Source organism: Zosterops lateralis, assembly GCF_965231275.1.
Source record: "Zosterops lateralis genome assembly, chromosome: Z".
NCBI classification, from domain to species: Eukaryota; Metazoa; Chordata; class Aves; order Passeriformes; family Zosteropidae; genus Zosterops; species Zosterops lateralis.
Window position 1 is genome coordinate 79,297,489 of NC_139800.1, and position 13,856 is coordinate 79,311,344.

The following is a 13,856-nucleotide window of genomic DNA, read 5'->3' on the forward strand; positions in this document are numbered from 1 at the left end:
TCTGTGCATGCTCTAATACACAATTGCTACCATGGGTCCCTAGAAGACCCTCCTATTCCAGGCAATTAAATCTACCCCATCCCAACAGACTGAGAAACAAGGAATTGGTTTGAGGGATCACCAGTTTTTTTACGAAGATCTTAAAAAAGCCCTCACTGGGCAGAGCCAGGCAGCACAACAGCTCCAGGCAATTGCCATGCACTTGTTATTTTCCTTCCCTGGGTTAATCGGTTTCCTTGGCAGATTTCTGTGGGTTTTAATGTTGCACCGTGTTTGTGCCTACGGCACTACAGAAAGGAACAATCCGAGAAAAATAAATTCCTAGCAGCTTAATTTAGAGAGGGAAAACAGATACCTGCCATCAGTCTGGAACAGAAGCCAGAGCCAGAGCCTGTAAGAGGGTATTTAACGGCAGCTGTGTCAGCTGGGTTGCAAATGTGGTCAATACCTACCAGTCTCTCTTCCCCCCTACAGCCATGAGCCCAGATTCAATTATTCTTTGAGAAATACTTTGTTAAATAATTAAAAAGTTACTGCATTACTTTTCCCCTTTTTTTTTTTCCCTTATACCAGACAGATTCAATTTTGGAAGTATAAAGCCATTATAATGTGTCAGCTAGCAATTAGCTACTGTACACTGTTTATTCTTTAATATAATCTTTGAGTAGAAGGGCAATATTCTCAGAAACGCAGCATTAACTTGTTCCTCAATGACTTTAATATGGCTCTTTTCAAATTACTGCTCATAAAATCTCAGGGAAGAAAAATTTAGTGATGATATCCCATCTCCTTAATTAGTTCTCTCTCTCTTTCAGCAATCCAATAGCAAGTGTAATATTTATTTAAAATGGAGCGCACAGGGCTTACCACTAAATCTGCTGTAACTGGTGATATCAAAACAAGCAGGTAAAAGGCAATGCTTGTTTTGCAGCCTGCACAGAACATGCTCACAGGTACACACAGCTTTTCAGATTTATATTTCCATAAATGCTCGTACTGAAACCAACCCAAAGGTTTTTACACCACTAAGTACATTTTACTATAAAACACCCTTCTCCTTTCCTGTGGTGAATGGAAACCCTTCAAAGGGCTTGGTACTCACCATTCCTTACCGTCACCCTACTTATTTTAATTTTCAGATAGGAATAATCGCCCCCAGCAGCAACTTTTTTCTCCCTCCACCTACCTTTTCTCTTTCCAAACACCAGTCACTGCTAAGATAGCAAGGCTGGAGCCACCAAAACTCTCCAGACCATTTCAACAGTTAAGTTGCTGAATTTCTTCAATAGAAAAATTACAAGCATTTGTTTTCCAGCAAGGCTCAGAACAACCTCACTCATTATGCAGCTCCTGGCAAGGAGGGCATGAGGCTTTCCCCATGGCCATGCCATGGACCTCCCCAGTGAAAGTCTAAAAGAGAAGTACAATAATTATCATTAAAGGAAAATGGTAAAAGTATCTTTCTGCAGCAGAGATTAGCTGCTGGTAAAATTAATCCATTCGAGGCCAACAAAAGACTTGGGAAGACCCTGTGTTCTTTTTTTCTTTTTTTTTTTTTCTTTTTTTTTAATTCATCTGTTGATTTTTTCCTTAGTTTTGAAGCTAGCAGATTCACACCAATTTTTTCTCCCTGACAGTCAGGCCTAACCTAATCCAATTAAGGGTCAGCACCAAGATAATATATCCAAAACATGGCAAACAAGGTAAAAAGGCTCCCATTAGATTTTTGCTCAATAAAGTAATTACATTTTTTTCCCAAAGACAAATAAGGCTTATTGAAAATGTAAATCATTCTTTTCTATAAAGATATAAATACCTGCAGGGCTTTTTTGAGACTTTGTTGTAAGACATCTTGTTTTTACATGTACTGTGGTTAGAACAATTGAATTACAGAATTACTTACAATGTTAGATTAGTTTCTGCCTGATTGAGAATATCTTTATAATGGAAATCGGTGTGCACTTTTAACCTTGTTACAATGTTATATGTCTGATTAACGTATTAAAGGGACTCATTCAACAATAGGTTTTGCAGACAGAAATTAAATTAATTCGACTTTATCACAACACTTTTATTAACAGCATCAAAAGGAGGACTAGTATTTGATTATGAGAAGCGAATTTCAATAAATTGATATAAACAACAATTCCAAAATGAGTAGGAGAATCATTAGATGGGAAAAAAAATTGACTAAACACTTGTAATGCATTTTTGTTTATTGTCATTACTTTCCACTCACCTTGCAAGTTGCAAGCTGGGCATTTCCCCAACTCGTGGAAAAGATATACATCTTGCACCAAAATCTACAGGCTGGAGAGTCACCAAATTTCCTTCTGGCTCAGAGAAGGAAAGCAAGGCTCAGAGATGACCTTCCTGGATGTTTTTTAGCTTCTGCCAAGCAAACCATTTTAGGCTCATCTGCACCAAGCTCGTGGTGCCATTTTGCTCATCAGAGCCACCTCCTGCAGCCCCCACTGCCCTCAAGTGTCCTCTGCTCCATGGCTTTTGGGCTGTCCCTCAGGGAGGAAACACAGAGTGGATGACTTAGATATCAGCACAGGCATCTACAGGAATACCTGCACCCTGCTCTCTGGAGAGCAGCAGTATAAGGTTTATTTGTACAGTGATTCAGATCAATATGTGCAATCCAGGAGTTAATAAGCTTTAGAAAGACATAACTTAGACCACATCAGTTCACCCCCAAGTTTTCCTCAGCAACCACCAGGCTTCTCCAGGTGGTTCTCTCCAGGTCACTGGCTCAGAGCATCCTTTCAGCCTTTGCCAGTAGCATGGAAGAGAATTGGGTGTGAAAAATTATTACGTTAGAAAGATACACGTGCATAAAGAATTGCAAAATTTGCCAACAGCTGCTTTGCTTTTTCTTTTCTTTTTCTTTTTAAACAGAAATAACTCTGCCCAAGTAGCTGTAGGCTATCAGCACAGCTTTCTGCAGCCAGGCTGCTCTTGCTTAAACAAGTCTTTGGAAGAATAATGCAGTTAGCAGCAAACTTCACCTTCTGAAAGCAGGCTCCGTGCCCTCGGGGGCTCATTAGTGGGGCAACACCACAGGTAGGGATGGAAAAGGCTACCAGCTCTTTTTGCAGTAGCTTGATAAGGCAGTGAGGACCCAGCAATGAGGGGTGCACTGCTGCAGCAGATGGATGAAAAACCTGCCTCAGTTGTTTGTTAATTTTTTTTTCTTTCCCCAGTGAAGCGTATTTAGCATCTTTCATGCCTGGTACCTCAAAGCCACTTTACAATAAGATGCAAAAATGATATAATTCGCAGCACCACACACGGGCAGAGAATTCAAAATGAAGCAAACCACTCATTGCAACCCAGCCCCTCATCCTTCTCCAGCTCAAAACAAAACACCACTGCTCCGCCCGGGCAGCTCTGGGCACTATTTCTGCTTTGCAGAGGGTGGCTTTTAAGTTTCTGGTTTGTTCTTGGCTCATTCATCAGCATTGCTAATGGGGGAGATAGTTCTGGTTTTAAGGCAGCAACACTCACGGGGGTTACTGTCACTGGAAGTAAACTCAGCACTGTTAAGATGAAGGATGCCCGGTGAATGACCCCGGATGGAGGTCTGAGTGGAAGCTGCAGTCACGGATAATGAGGCCAAAAGAGGGTTTAGCGTAAAAAGCACAGAGAGATGGATATTGGTGAGCACCACTCTGGTGTTGCAAAGCTGCGGGTCTAAGCAAGGATAAAATTCTTCAGGAAAGGAAATGGGGCAGAATGTATTTTGCTAATAAAGCATCTATGTTAATAGGGGTTGCAGGAGGCTGCAGCAATCTGGGCAGCAAGCAGGGAGCCACGTCTGCAGGGCTGATGCTCAGGGGTTTTATCTCTCTGGTAAAAGAAAATGTGTGGGCAGTTTCAACAGAGAATTCCACAGGCAGCTCCTCCATTCCACAATAAGTGTTCAGGGCAATGGCACATCTGGAGGGACTGAGTTTAATAAGAATAATGGCAGATCATGCCATGGATATCACTTCTCTGCAGGCTCCTCAGGAGCCGGGGGGATCAGCCCACACCTAACAGTCTCCTGCCATGCACCAGCTTGTAGCATCCTTCAGTTAACCAAATCTGAATCTCAGCAAGGACCCAGAGCATGAGGCTGGTTTATCTCTGAAGGAAGTTCAGCTGCAAAGCTCATTTGCAAATACAGCCCCAGTGAAAGGGCTGTGCCCCAGCCCTCCCCTTTCAGAGGGGCAGCTCCTCCCTGGCCACCACCTCTCCTACAGTTTTTAATGAAGATGAAGCCTCAAGACATAAGGAGGGGACTTTCTGATGCTGTGATCTTTCATTCATGAACGAAACACTTTTTTTTTCCTGCTTAAATCCAATCTATTTCAAGACCTCCCATTCTGTCCTTGACCATTACAATTTATTTAAAAAATCAGACAGTCTGAAAGCTTGAAGCTCAGAGGTGAAGGAACAAGCACCCCATACATCCCCTCCTGCAATGCTTTGCATGGCATGACCACCAGCTCCCTCCTCTCCTACATCCCAAAGCATCCCAGATCCTGGTGTCCAACCAAGCTGTGATGCGAGCCAGGAAAAAGAGATGAGGAAGAAAAGAAGTTTTTCTGTGCAGTGAAGAAAGCTGCAAAACATTGCAAAGATGTGTACCCTAATTTCCAGCTGTTAGGACTGTATCCTGCCCCACTAACTCTGGGAGTTCTTTGTGCTGATGCCAGGGCATCGCAGAACCAGATATCTTTTTAAACACTCGGGAGCCAGTTGCAAAACAACAAATTAGCTCCTCCACTAAAACAAGGAGCACGCCAAGCCACAGTACATGCAGACAGCTACACAGAACCAGTAATTAATCTGCATGAGGCCTTTAGGCTTGTTCTGACTTCAGCTTGGAAAAGATGCAAGACATCCCATCACACGCAAACCAGCATGCATCTCACTTGCAATGCAGCCAGCGTGGGATCTGAAGGGAGATCAAGCCAGGCTCAGTGGGTGCTCTGTGATATTCCCACCCACAAAATGCAGAAGCCTTAAAAAGCTCTTTTTAAGCCACAGAGCAGTGAGGATGAAGTTGCCACCAGCTGAGTGATCTGTCTCAGGACTGAAGTCAACAAACAGATTCACGTGATCTTCAGTGCAAAGTTGGGTTGGACACCAAACACACTGTCAAAGGATGCTCCATGTGCTGCCATGTGTGCATGCAGGGAGGCACAGGCACTGCCAGCAGCTACCTTCTACTTTTTATTTTAAAAAGTGGCCTCACTGTAAATTCCCTTGAAAGGGCACATCTCAGGGGACAGAACACGTCCAGTTAAAAGGACAAAGGGAGAACAAAAAAGAAAAGTATAATATCAACATTTACAAATAGAAGCAAAATGTAATATTATTTTTAAATTAAACCTCTGCTGACGTCCAGTGCCACCTCCTCTGGCTTTGCAGTGACAGGTTTGAGCATCACTGGCCACTGTTTCCACCCAGCAGCTCTGCAGAGCCCCACTCACTCAGTCAGTCTGCTTCATCCAGACCCAGTCCAGTGACAAACTGACCCAAAGCCTTGCCATGCCACCAAGGCAAGGAGGAGGGCACACTCTGCCCACACTGGAAAAGAATAATCCTGACCAAAGACATGTACCTTGCATCCTCACAGGCAAAATTCTTGCTAGCAGTGAATTAATTGATTAATTGTGACACCAGTGGTCTCCCTCCCCAGGGCAGACAAGAGGTAAAGCTTCCACTAGGCTGAAAATAACCTTTGACTCTCACTCCCCCAGATAGACAAGTGATGGTCAAGAGCACTCATGCCAAAGTCCCTTCCAAGAGTAAGATTCAGGTCCCTAATTTGCTACTGCATATTTGAATACTAGACCAGAGATTTAAGACCTGCAGCAGTGTGCCAAAGTAGCTGGATCAAAATTGTTGATAATGGGTTACAAAAGTGCAGGCATGAATAACTTTTTCCCTTATTCTTTTGGCACTAGCCAAGCCACCAACTTGGAGATTTCTAGATCAAGATCAACACCTTGAAATTCAGTGCTTTTCCATATGCTTCCCCAGGTGTCAGAAAATCTTTACTACCTGAAACCTCTTCAGACAGCTAATCACAGTACTCCCAAGGTCTTTTCACAGCAATGGGAATGCTGCTGATACTGTCCTCATAATAGGGCTTATTTTCATCCTGCAGGGGGAACAGATGCTTGCTTTAACACGCTTATCAGGCACCTTACACTGCTTATCACAAAATGGATAACAAAATACACAGTGCACACACCTTGGGATAGTTCTGAGGGAGTTTGAGATCACTGAAAACCAAAACTTCACCTGTATTCCTAGCTTTAAGTGAAAAATGGAGCTAGCAACCAGTGAGTATTAGAGAATAGCCTGAGGATTAAACTTTGCCAATAAAGGACTTGAAAATACAGAGGCTGTACATCCAGCTGACTCTCCCAGGAGTGATGCCAACAAAAAGCAACCCACATTAAAAGTACAAAGAAACCCATCTCGGCATCTCAGAGGGAAGGACTTTGCAAACAGCGCTGTAATTTCAAAGCTTTCCCCACAAATCTCTTGCCAGCTCTAGTGCAGACAGAAAAACCCATTAGCAGTTAGGAAAACTCACCAGAGCTCCATGCTGGTGCAACCTGCTGAGCAAAGCAGCTTCCAGCAAGTCACCAGGTGAGATGGCCCCAAAAGCAGCTCCTGGGCAGTATTTGGGGAAAGCCAGCCTGGTATCACTGTGCTGACAAATGTTCTAAATCACTGTGTATGGCAATGGGTGGCATTTTCATTCCTGGATGCCAAAAGTTCAGTTTATTTGCATATTCTTGATTTTCAACCCTGTGTATCTGCTGGAACTGCTATTTTGAACCCACATTGCAGCGATGTTTCTGTGGTGCTACAATCAACCAAAGTACCTGGTTATCTTTACAACATGCTCATGACTTCCCTGCCAGGATTCCCTAAAAATCTAGGGAAGGAAGGGTCCAGTTTTCCTGACTGTGAGGCTTGCCAAGGCCTTTAGAGCTGGGTTCACACCAAGCACTGTCCCTGAGCCAGGTGAGGTGAGCACTTCAGCTTTGGGATAACATCAAACCCAGCCTGCCCAATGGCATCACCTCCACAGCACCCGAGCTGTATAACCTCGTTAACCCAGGCCTAAACAGTCTTTTAAAGGTGTTTGCAGGGAAGTAAAGCAGCAGGGATCTGCTCACAGGACAAGCACATTGGGAATTGCATGCTGTTCCCATACAGCACTGGCACCTTTCTCCTTCCCTCCTTCTGATGAGTGCAAGTGGTTGAACAAAGCTCAGGTTAATTTTGCAATTTACTGGGATTTTCTACAAACTCAGTCATCAGTTCTGAGTGAAAGAAAGAAAGAAAGAAAGAAAAAAAAAAAAAAAAAAAAAAAAAAAAAAAAAAAAAAACCCACAACTTTGCTAGACTCCCTGCTCTTTCCTTTCTAGACAATGCCCTGCAGGTGGAGCTGAACTAATGACTGCAAGGGGAGCAGCAGGAGCTGGGAAACTGGGTGGCATCAAAAATGGGGTGAGCAGCAGGTTGAGGGAGGGGATTCTGTCCCTCTGCTCCACTCTAGTGAGACCCCACCTGGAGTATTTCCTCCAGCTCCAAGGCCCCCCAAGATAAGAAGGACATGGACCTGTTGGAGTGAGGGTGGCAAAGTTCATCAGAGGTCTGGAGCTATGGAGACAGGCTGAGAGAATTAGGGTTGTTCAATCTGGAGAAGAGAAAGCTGCCAGGAGACCTTCCAGTGCCTAATGGGGCTCCAAGAGAGCTGGAGTGGGACTTAGGACAAGGAGGAATGGCTTTTAGCTGACAGAGGTTTAGATTAGATATTAGGAAGAAATTGTTCACTGTGAGGGTGGTGATGCCTTGGCACAGGTTTCCCAGAGAAGCTGTGGATGCCCCATCCCTGGCAATGTTCAAGACCAGGGTGGATGAGGCTTGGAGCAACCTGGGACAGTAAAAGGTGTCCCTGCCCATGGAAGGGGAGTCAGAACAAGATGATCTTTAAGGTCCCTTCCAACCTAAACCATTCTATGATTCTAACCTCAGAAGAGATCAACTTTTACCTATGTAAGACCCCTGACTGTCTCCCTTGTAATTCCAGTAAGAGAGAAAGCACTAACTTTTGGAGGTGCTGGGGTTGAATATTTTATTAAGCTTATTTATACTGCATCTCTCCCAGTTGTCTTGGTTTGTGGTAAAAAGAACAAACAGATTGACTAAAATCATTCTTCCCTACACTCATGATTAAAATATCTACAAGAGGTGGACACACTAGGCCGATTTTCAACCAGGGAAAAGGTAGGAGATTAGAAAATTAATATAGATATAGGCCTAGACAGCAATTTTTTTCCCAGTGTGCCCTGAGAGTCAGCCTCCTTGATAAAGTATTTTAATAGCAGGTTTTAGGGGTGAAGTTTTTAAGCAGACAAATTGTAGAAATAATAAAGCCCCAACACACACCACAGCTGACAAATTAGCTACTAAAGCAAGGCTTGGGATGGGAACTGTTTACTGCCACATTACTGAATTCACTCTTCTGCACTGCTGTTTACAGACCAGGAACAACACACAGGCTCCCATTTAAATGTATGCCTGGAGGCACAGTTTCCAAAAGCAGATTTACAGCAGTATGACTTCCTCCTCTTGGGGACTGTAGAGCTCCTCAGAAACCTACCTGGAGGCTCTGCAACACCTCTGGGGCTCAAGTTCCTGCGCCCTTTGTAGCCAGGTCTGTTCCAAGCTACAAAGGGGTCCAGGTCTGTGTGTGAATGCTCACACCCTTATTCCCAGCAGGGGGAATAAGGAACAACCACATGGAGAAAAGGTGCTCAGCCAGGTAACACGCCTGAGGATCTGAAATACCAGGAGGCAAAACCACTGCTGCAGAAATACCAACAGTGGTGTGAAAAAAAAAAACCACACAAAAGAAGCCCAAAGGACAGGCAAGTGCAGTAGTGTTGTTATTCATGGTACAATCACTACGGGCATGGAAGATAAATTTTCCATAATTCCAGAGGATTTTAATGACAATTAAATAACCTGTCATTATTCTTATTATAACCTTAATACCATGCAGGCGAACTGTATTTTGCCTACAGAAGCAGTGGTGGCCAAGGTCAGTAATAAAAGAGGTAAATATGAGAAACCAGGGCGAGTGTAAAAACTCACATTTTCAAAGACAACCCCTGTGGCATTTCATACTTTGGTACGACTACAGCGTCTAAAAAGAATCATATTTACAGAATAACAGTAAATATAACTGCTTGCTTCCAGGTATATTCTTTGAAACTCAATATGTGCTGATCAGTTTAACAGAGAAACTTTCATCATAGCACAGCTAAATAAAAAAACTTGTATTCTATCATTTACAAAGTGATATCTTACAAAGATATTTACCCCAGATTACCCCAGGTCCTGATCCAGCTCAGCTATTAGAGCCAGCCCTCCCAATACCATAGTTAAAGAAGTCAGTGCTTCCATTATTGCCTTATTTCTCCACTGACCAGCTCATATCCTCATTTGTTAAAAAAAAAAAAAAAAAAAAAAAAAAAGTTGCTCTGGGCTCAGGTCTGACATAAAACCCTTAGCTGAGCAACATCAGTGTTTTAAAAATGAACTTCAAAAACACAGTGGCCATTATTTTTTAGTGACAATTGCCAGGCAACTGGCTTGTTTGGCTTGGATTTTTTTCTTCTTCACTCTAATAACACAAAAATGTCTCTAGAGCAAATAAGTGAATCACTGAAGTATTAAATAATAAAGAAGAGTTATGTTTAAGTAAGAACCTAGCTACATATGGCACTAATGAATTCCAACAGCTTTACCAAGTACAAAAGCACTGAATGGTTTTGTAATGCCCAGTAAATTTTTGTTGTAAAGGAAGCAATTTATGTTCTGTTTTGGCAGAGGGTGGGGAGATTGTAGTTCTACTTCTTTGTGTTGACTTTAGTGGCCCTACATCTACTTGTCCTCCCACAAGCACATTCTCTGTGGACAGATCAAGGTGTCAATATTCAGTAATATAAGGGAGAGTTGTGTTTGCTCACTATATACATGGACATGTCCAAGAAAAAGTGCATATTTGGTTTTGTGCCAATAAAAGAAAGATATGGGAGAACAAAAACTGATCCTTTCAGCACTGTATTTCTGCTCTGCTTTGGTACCCACAAGCATGGTGGGTTCACTGATGCAAAACATGTTGGATGCTTCTGCTCACAGCTGAATATGTCAACAAATCTTTTGAGATTAAACAGGCTCACTCTACATATAGAAATAAGTTTTGTTTCTTACTGTCCTGGAAATTGCAAATGAGAATTCTTACTTCCTGTAATTCCAGCTTAGAGTTGAGCTGGGTTTTCTCTTGTTAGCAGCTGTAACACAAATCCTCCATTTCACCTGAACTCAAGGTAAACCTACAGTTACACCTCTGCTCCTTTGCTGTTCCAGAGAGGGTTGACTGATGGTTCTGGCTGGTGTAAGAACAACCTCCCCTGGCTCTGTGGTAGCAGAGCTGCTGCTCCTGACCATCAGCTGGAACCTCCCTGCACAAGTAGAACACGGCAGGCTGCTGTAAAAGAGTGATTTTCTGCAGGAAGGGACTCAGGCAGGTTAAAAGCCAATGTCCTACACTGTACCCTGGAGCTTAACATGCTGCCCACAAGTCCTGCATGGGCCCATCTGCTCAGGTGACCAACACCCAGCCCAGCCACAGACTCCTCCTGGTCACTGCGACACAAGAGCAATCCAACTCAATGTGATTTGCCCCCTAAACCCTTTTTAAGCACTGGAGAAGGCTTGGTCCATGTGAGCCAAACTACCTGGGCTGGGAAACCACCTGACTGCCACCAGGTTATTTCACAACCTGCACAAGTGTGGCTGAGCAAAGCCAGCACAGAGAACAGCACAAAGTGCTGCTGGCTCAGTGCCACACAGCCCAAAGCTCATAAGCTGATACATTTCCATGGTCCCCACTAAAAAAGATAAGAGTTACTTACAGTGCAAGTAGTACAGTGACCTACACGAACACAGTTCTTTTGTAAACAGGAGTCAAGAATGGCAGGAATAAGCAGCTAACAGGGAAACGTGTCAGATTTTAATCATCTTTGGGCTTTAAGCAAACTATTACAATACTCCCACACCTTTGCCCCATCCCCAACTCTTCCCTACCTACATGGAGCTCAATTGTGCCTCAAGAAAAATCTCCTCTGCAGAACAAGCATCGTAGTATCACAGGATATTTGCTCTTGGTGTTGAAATGGAACAACAGGATTTTCAGAACAAGACAGCCTCAGTTTCTCAGGAAGCTCAGAAATTCACACAATGTGTTTTTAAAGAGTCAAGTAAAAGTAAGAAACAATCTCATTAAATGCAGCCTAAAACTGAAACAAGTTACTAAAAGATGGAGAAGCAGCTCTTCTTTGGTAAATCAGGGGATGCTACAGCACATGCCTCTGCTTGGCATCTATTTGAAGGTATATTTTTGTGATGATAAAGGAGGCAGGAGACACCTGCAGAGCAGGACCAGCCTTTCAGAGCAGGGCAAGCACAGCACTCAGGGAAAACTGAAGATGCTGGGATATCTCAGCTCCCAACCTCACACCCCAGGGCAAGTCCAGACCCTTCTGCTCTGACAAACCTGAAAAGAGGCAAAGCCCTTAATGGAAAACTCAACACTGTGAACAGGAGTTTCAAATGCTGCCAAAAGTTTTTTGGAAGATCAGAGAGGGCAGGAAGGGGGCTGGCAATTGGAGCATTTGGGTTTTGTTTACAAAGCACGGCAGAGAGCCTGGGGAACTGCAGAGAACTACTCACAGCTGTCGAGAGCTTCCCTTCGTTCTTCTGCACATGGACGATGGCGTCACGCACCACGGAGAACAGGCTCAGCAGGACATGCTCCATGTCATAGATGCCATGCATCCCTCTGGTCAGCCCCTCCAGAGCTCCAATGTACTCCTTCCAGAGGTTATGGATCTCCAGGACGCCCGCCAGGCATCCCTGCATCACGGCCCCACAGTAGCTGGCACAGGGCTTGGCCACGAGCAGCCCCTGGCAGTGGGAGCAGTACCACATCTTCAGCAGTGCCCGCCCACAGTCCTTGCTGAATTTCAGGTGGTCAGTGGTGTTTATCACCTCGATCCCCAGGTTCAGAGCCTGCAGAAACACTCGTGTGGCCTGCAGGGACTTGGACACCTGCGTCATCATGGTCTTGGGGTAGTTCCCAAAGACTTTGAGGTCTCTCCTGGCCGCCCGCAGGCATTCGGTCATCTCCATGGAGGGATCAGGGAAGCCGGGGTTAATCAAGTGAGAGTAAACCAAAGGGAACAAACTGTCAAAAAATTCATTTATCATGTCATTGACGCTGATGTCAGAGCCCAGTATGTACAGAGAGATATCAGTAAAAAGTTCTCCAACAAATTTAAGGGCCTTGGGCCCCATGCTCTGGTAGTAGGTCCTAAACATGCTGTTGGTGAAGTTTCTTGCATGCCGCACTACAATTTCAAAGGCTTCTGCAAAACAGAACAAAAACAACAACAACAAAAAAAATGTTATTAAGAGATGGTGAGCTCAGAAACAGGGAGGATAATGTTCTGCCACATCACTGCTGCCAGGGCTGGCCCCATCCTGCCTGCCTTGGGTCAAACACCTGCTGGCAGCCGTGCCTGCTGCGAAACACCAGCATCAGCAGTTTCCAGGGGAAATGCATAAATTCTTTAAACAGAAGCTACATTTCAAAATGGCAAAAAAAAGAACTATGATCTAGTTAACATTTCAGCTTTTAAAGAAAATATTGATTCAAGAAAAGGGCTAGACTGCAATTTCTTTCTTTCCTCCCTTTCATATTGATTTGAAATTAACAGGAATTCTATCCGCAGACTTAATTTAAAGCAGAGATAAATGTTTGACAAACTGTACAGTGTTTAAAATCAGGAAACAGTAAATGCTGACATTCCATTATAAAAAGGAAAATACTTAAACAGGAGTTTAATCACAGACAACATTCTGACTCAACCCCCAGCAGGTACCCTGCACCAAGTGTCCTCAAAGACACTGGGAAAGCCCCCACAGTGCTGCAGTTTTCCCAGATGCACCAGGCTCACTTCAGCATTTCACCTGCATGTGTTTCATTTGACCTGGATGTGAACTGCTCTGTTGCCCAAAGCAATGCTGAGAGCCAGTGGTGCCATGTCCACCTGTGGGTGCCCAGCCAGGAACACTCTCATACCTACCAGGTTGTCCCACACTGTCCCATGAAATTCAAGTTTTAGACAGAGACTGGCATTTTACTAGGAAAAATCACATTTTCCCATCTCCACCTTCAAAGACCTTAGGATCCTCAGCCCACGTCTCTTCCACAAGGTGAGCAGGGAAGCACCCACAGTCACTGCACAGTCATTCTTTTAATGATAGTCCTCCTCATCAGGAGGCTTCCAAAATAACCATACCTCCCTATATAAGGACAACATACCCACACACACAATTTTGCACCTTAAAGCATTAGAAGGGGAGACCATCAGTGCAAACTAAAGTCTTTTTCTTTGGCCAGCTTGCTCCACCAGCCTATATCCCACCCTCCAGGGTACTATTCATAAAATGCCTAAATTAATGAACAGCCTTTCAGTTCACAGGTCACTGACACCCCACGATGTAACTGCTCTAAACTCTGTCACTCTGGAAACACACATCCTGGCTCAATTTGCATGAAAATTATTCATGTTCAATAATTAAAGGGAATGTTTAATTTTTAAAGCCATAAGAGTTATTTCCCCCATTTGTTAAGGCTGGAATGCAGCTGAGCATGGCCTGACACATCTCCACAGGAGTTCAGTATCAACACTGTCACAAGCAGT

The 13,856-nt window shown here is 43.9% G+C and overlaps 1 protein-coding gene across 1 annotated transcript in view; it reads right to left on the minus strand.

The window, feature by feature from the left end:
- GPC3 (glypican 3) overlaps nt 1-13,856 on the minus strand; it is a gene marked incomplete at its 5' end in the record, with an annotated part of 134,641 nt that overhangs the window by 64,628 nt on the left and 56,157 nt on the right. Inside the window, one exon of the mRNA XM_083883198.1 lies at nt 11,821-12,515. Within this exon, the coding sequence (XP_083739324.1) occupies nt 11,821-12,515 (695 nt within the window). The remainder of the gene's footprint in view (nt 1-11,820; nt 12,516-13,856) is intronic.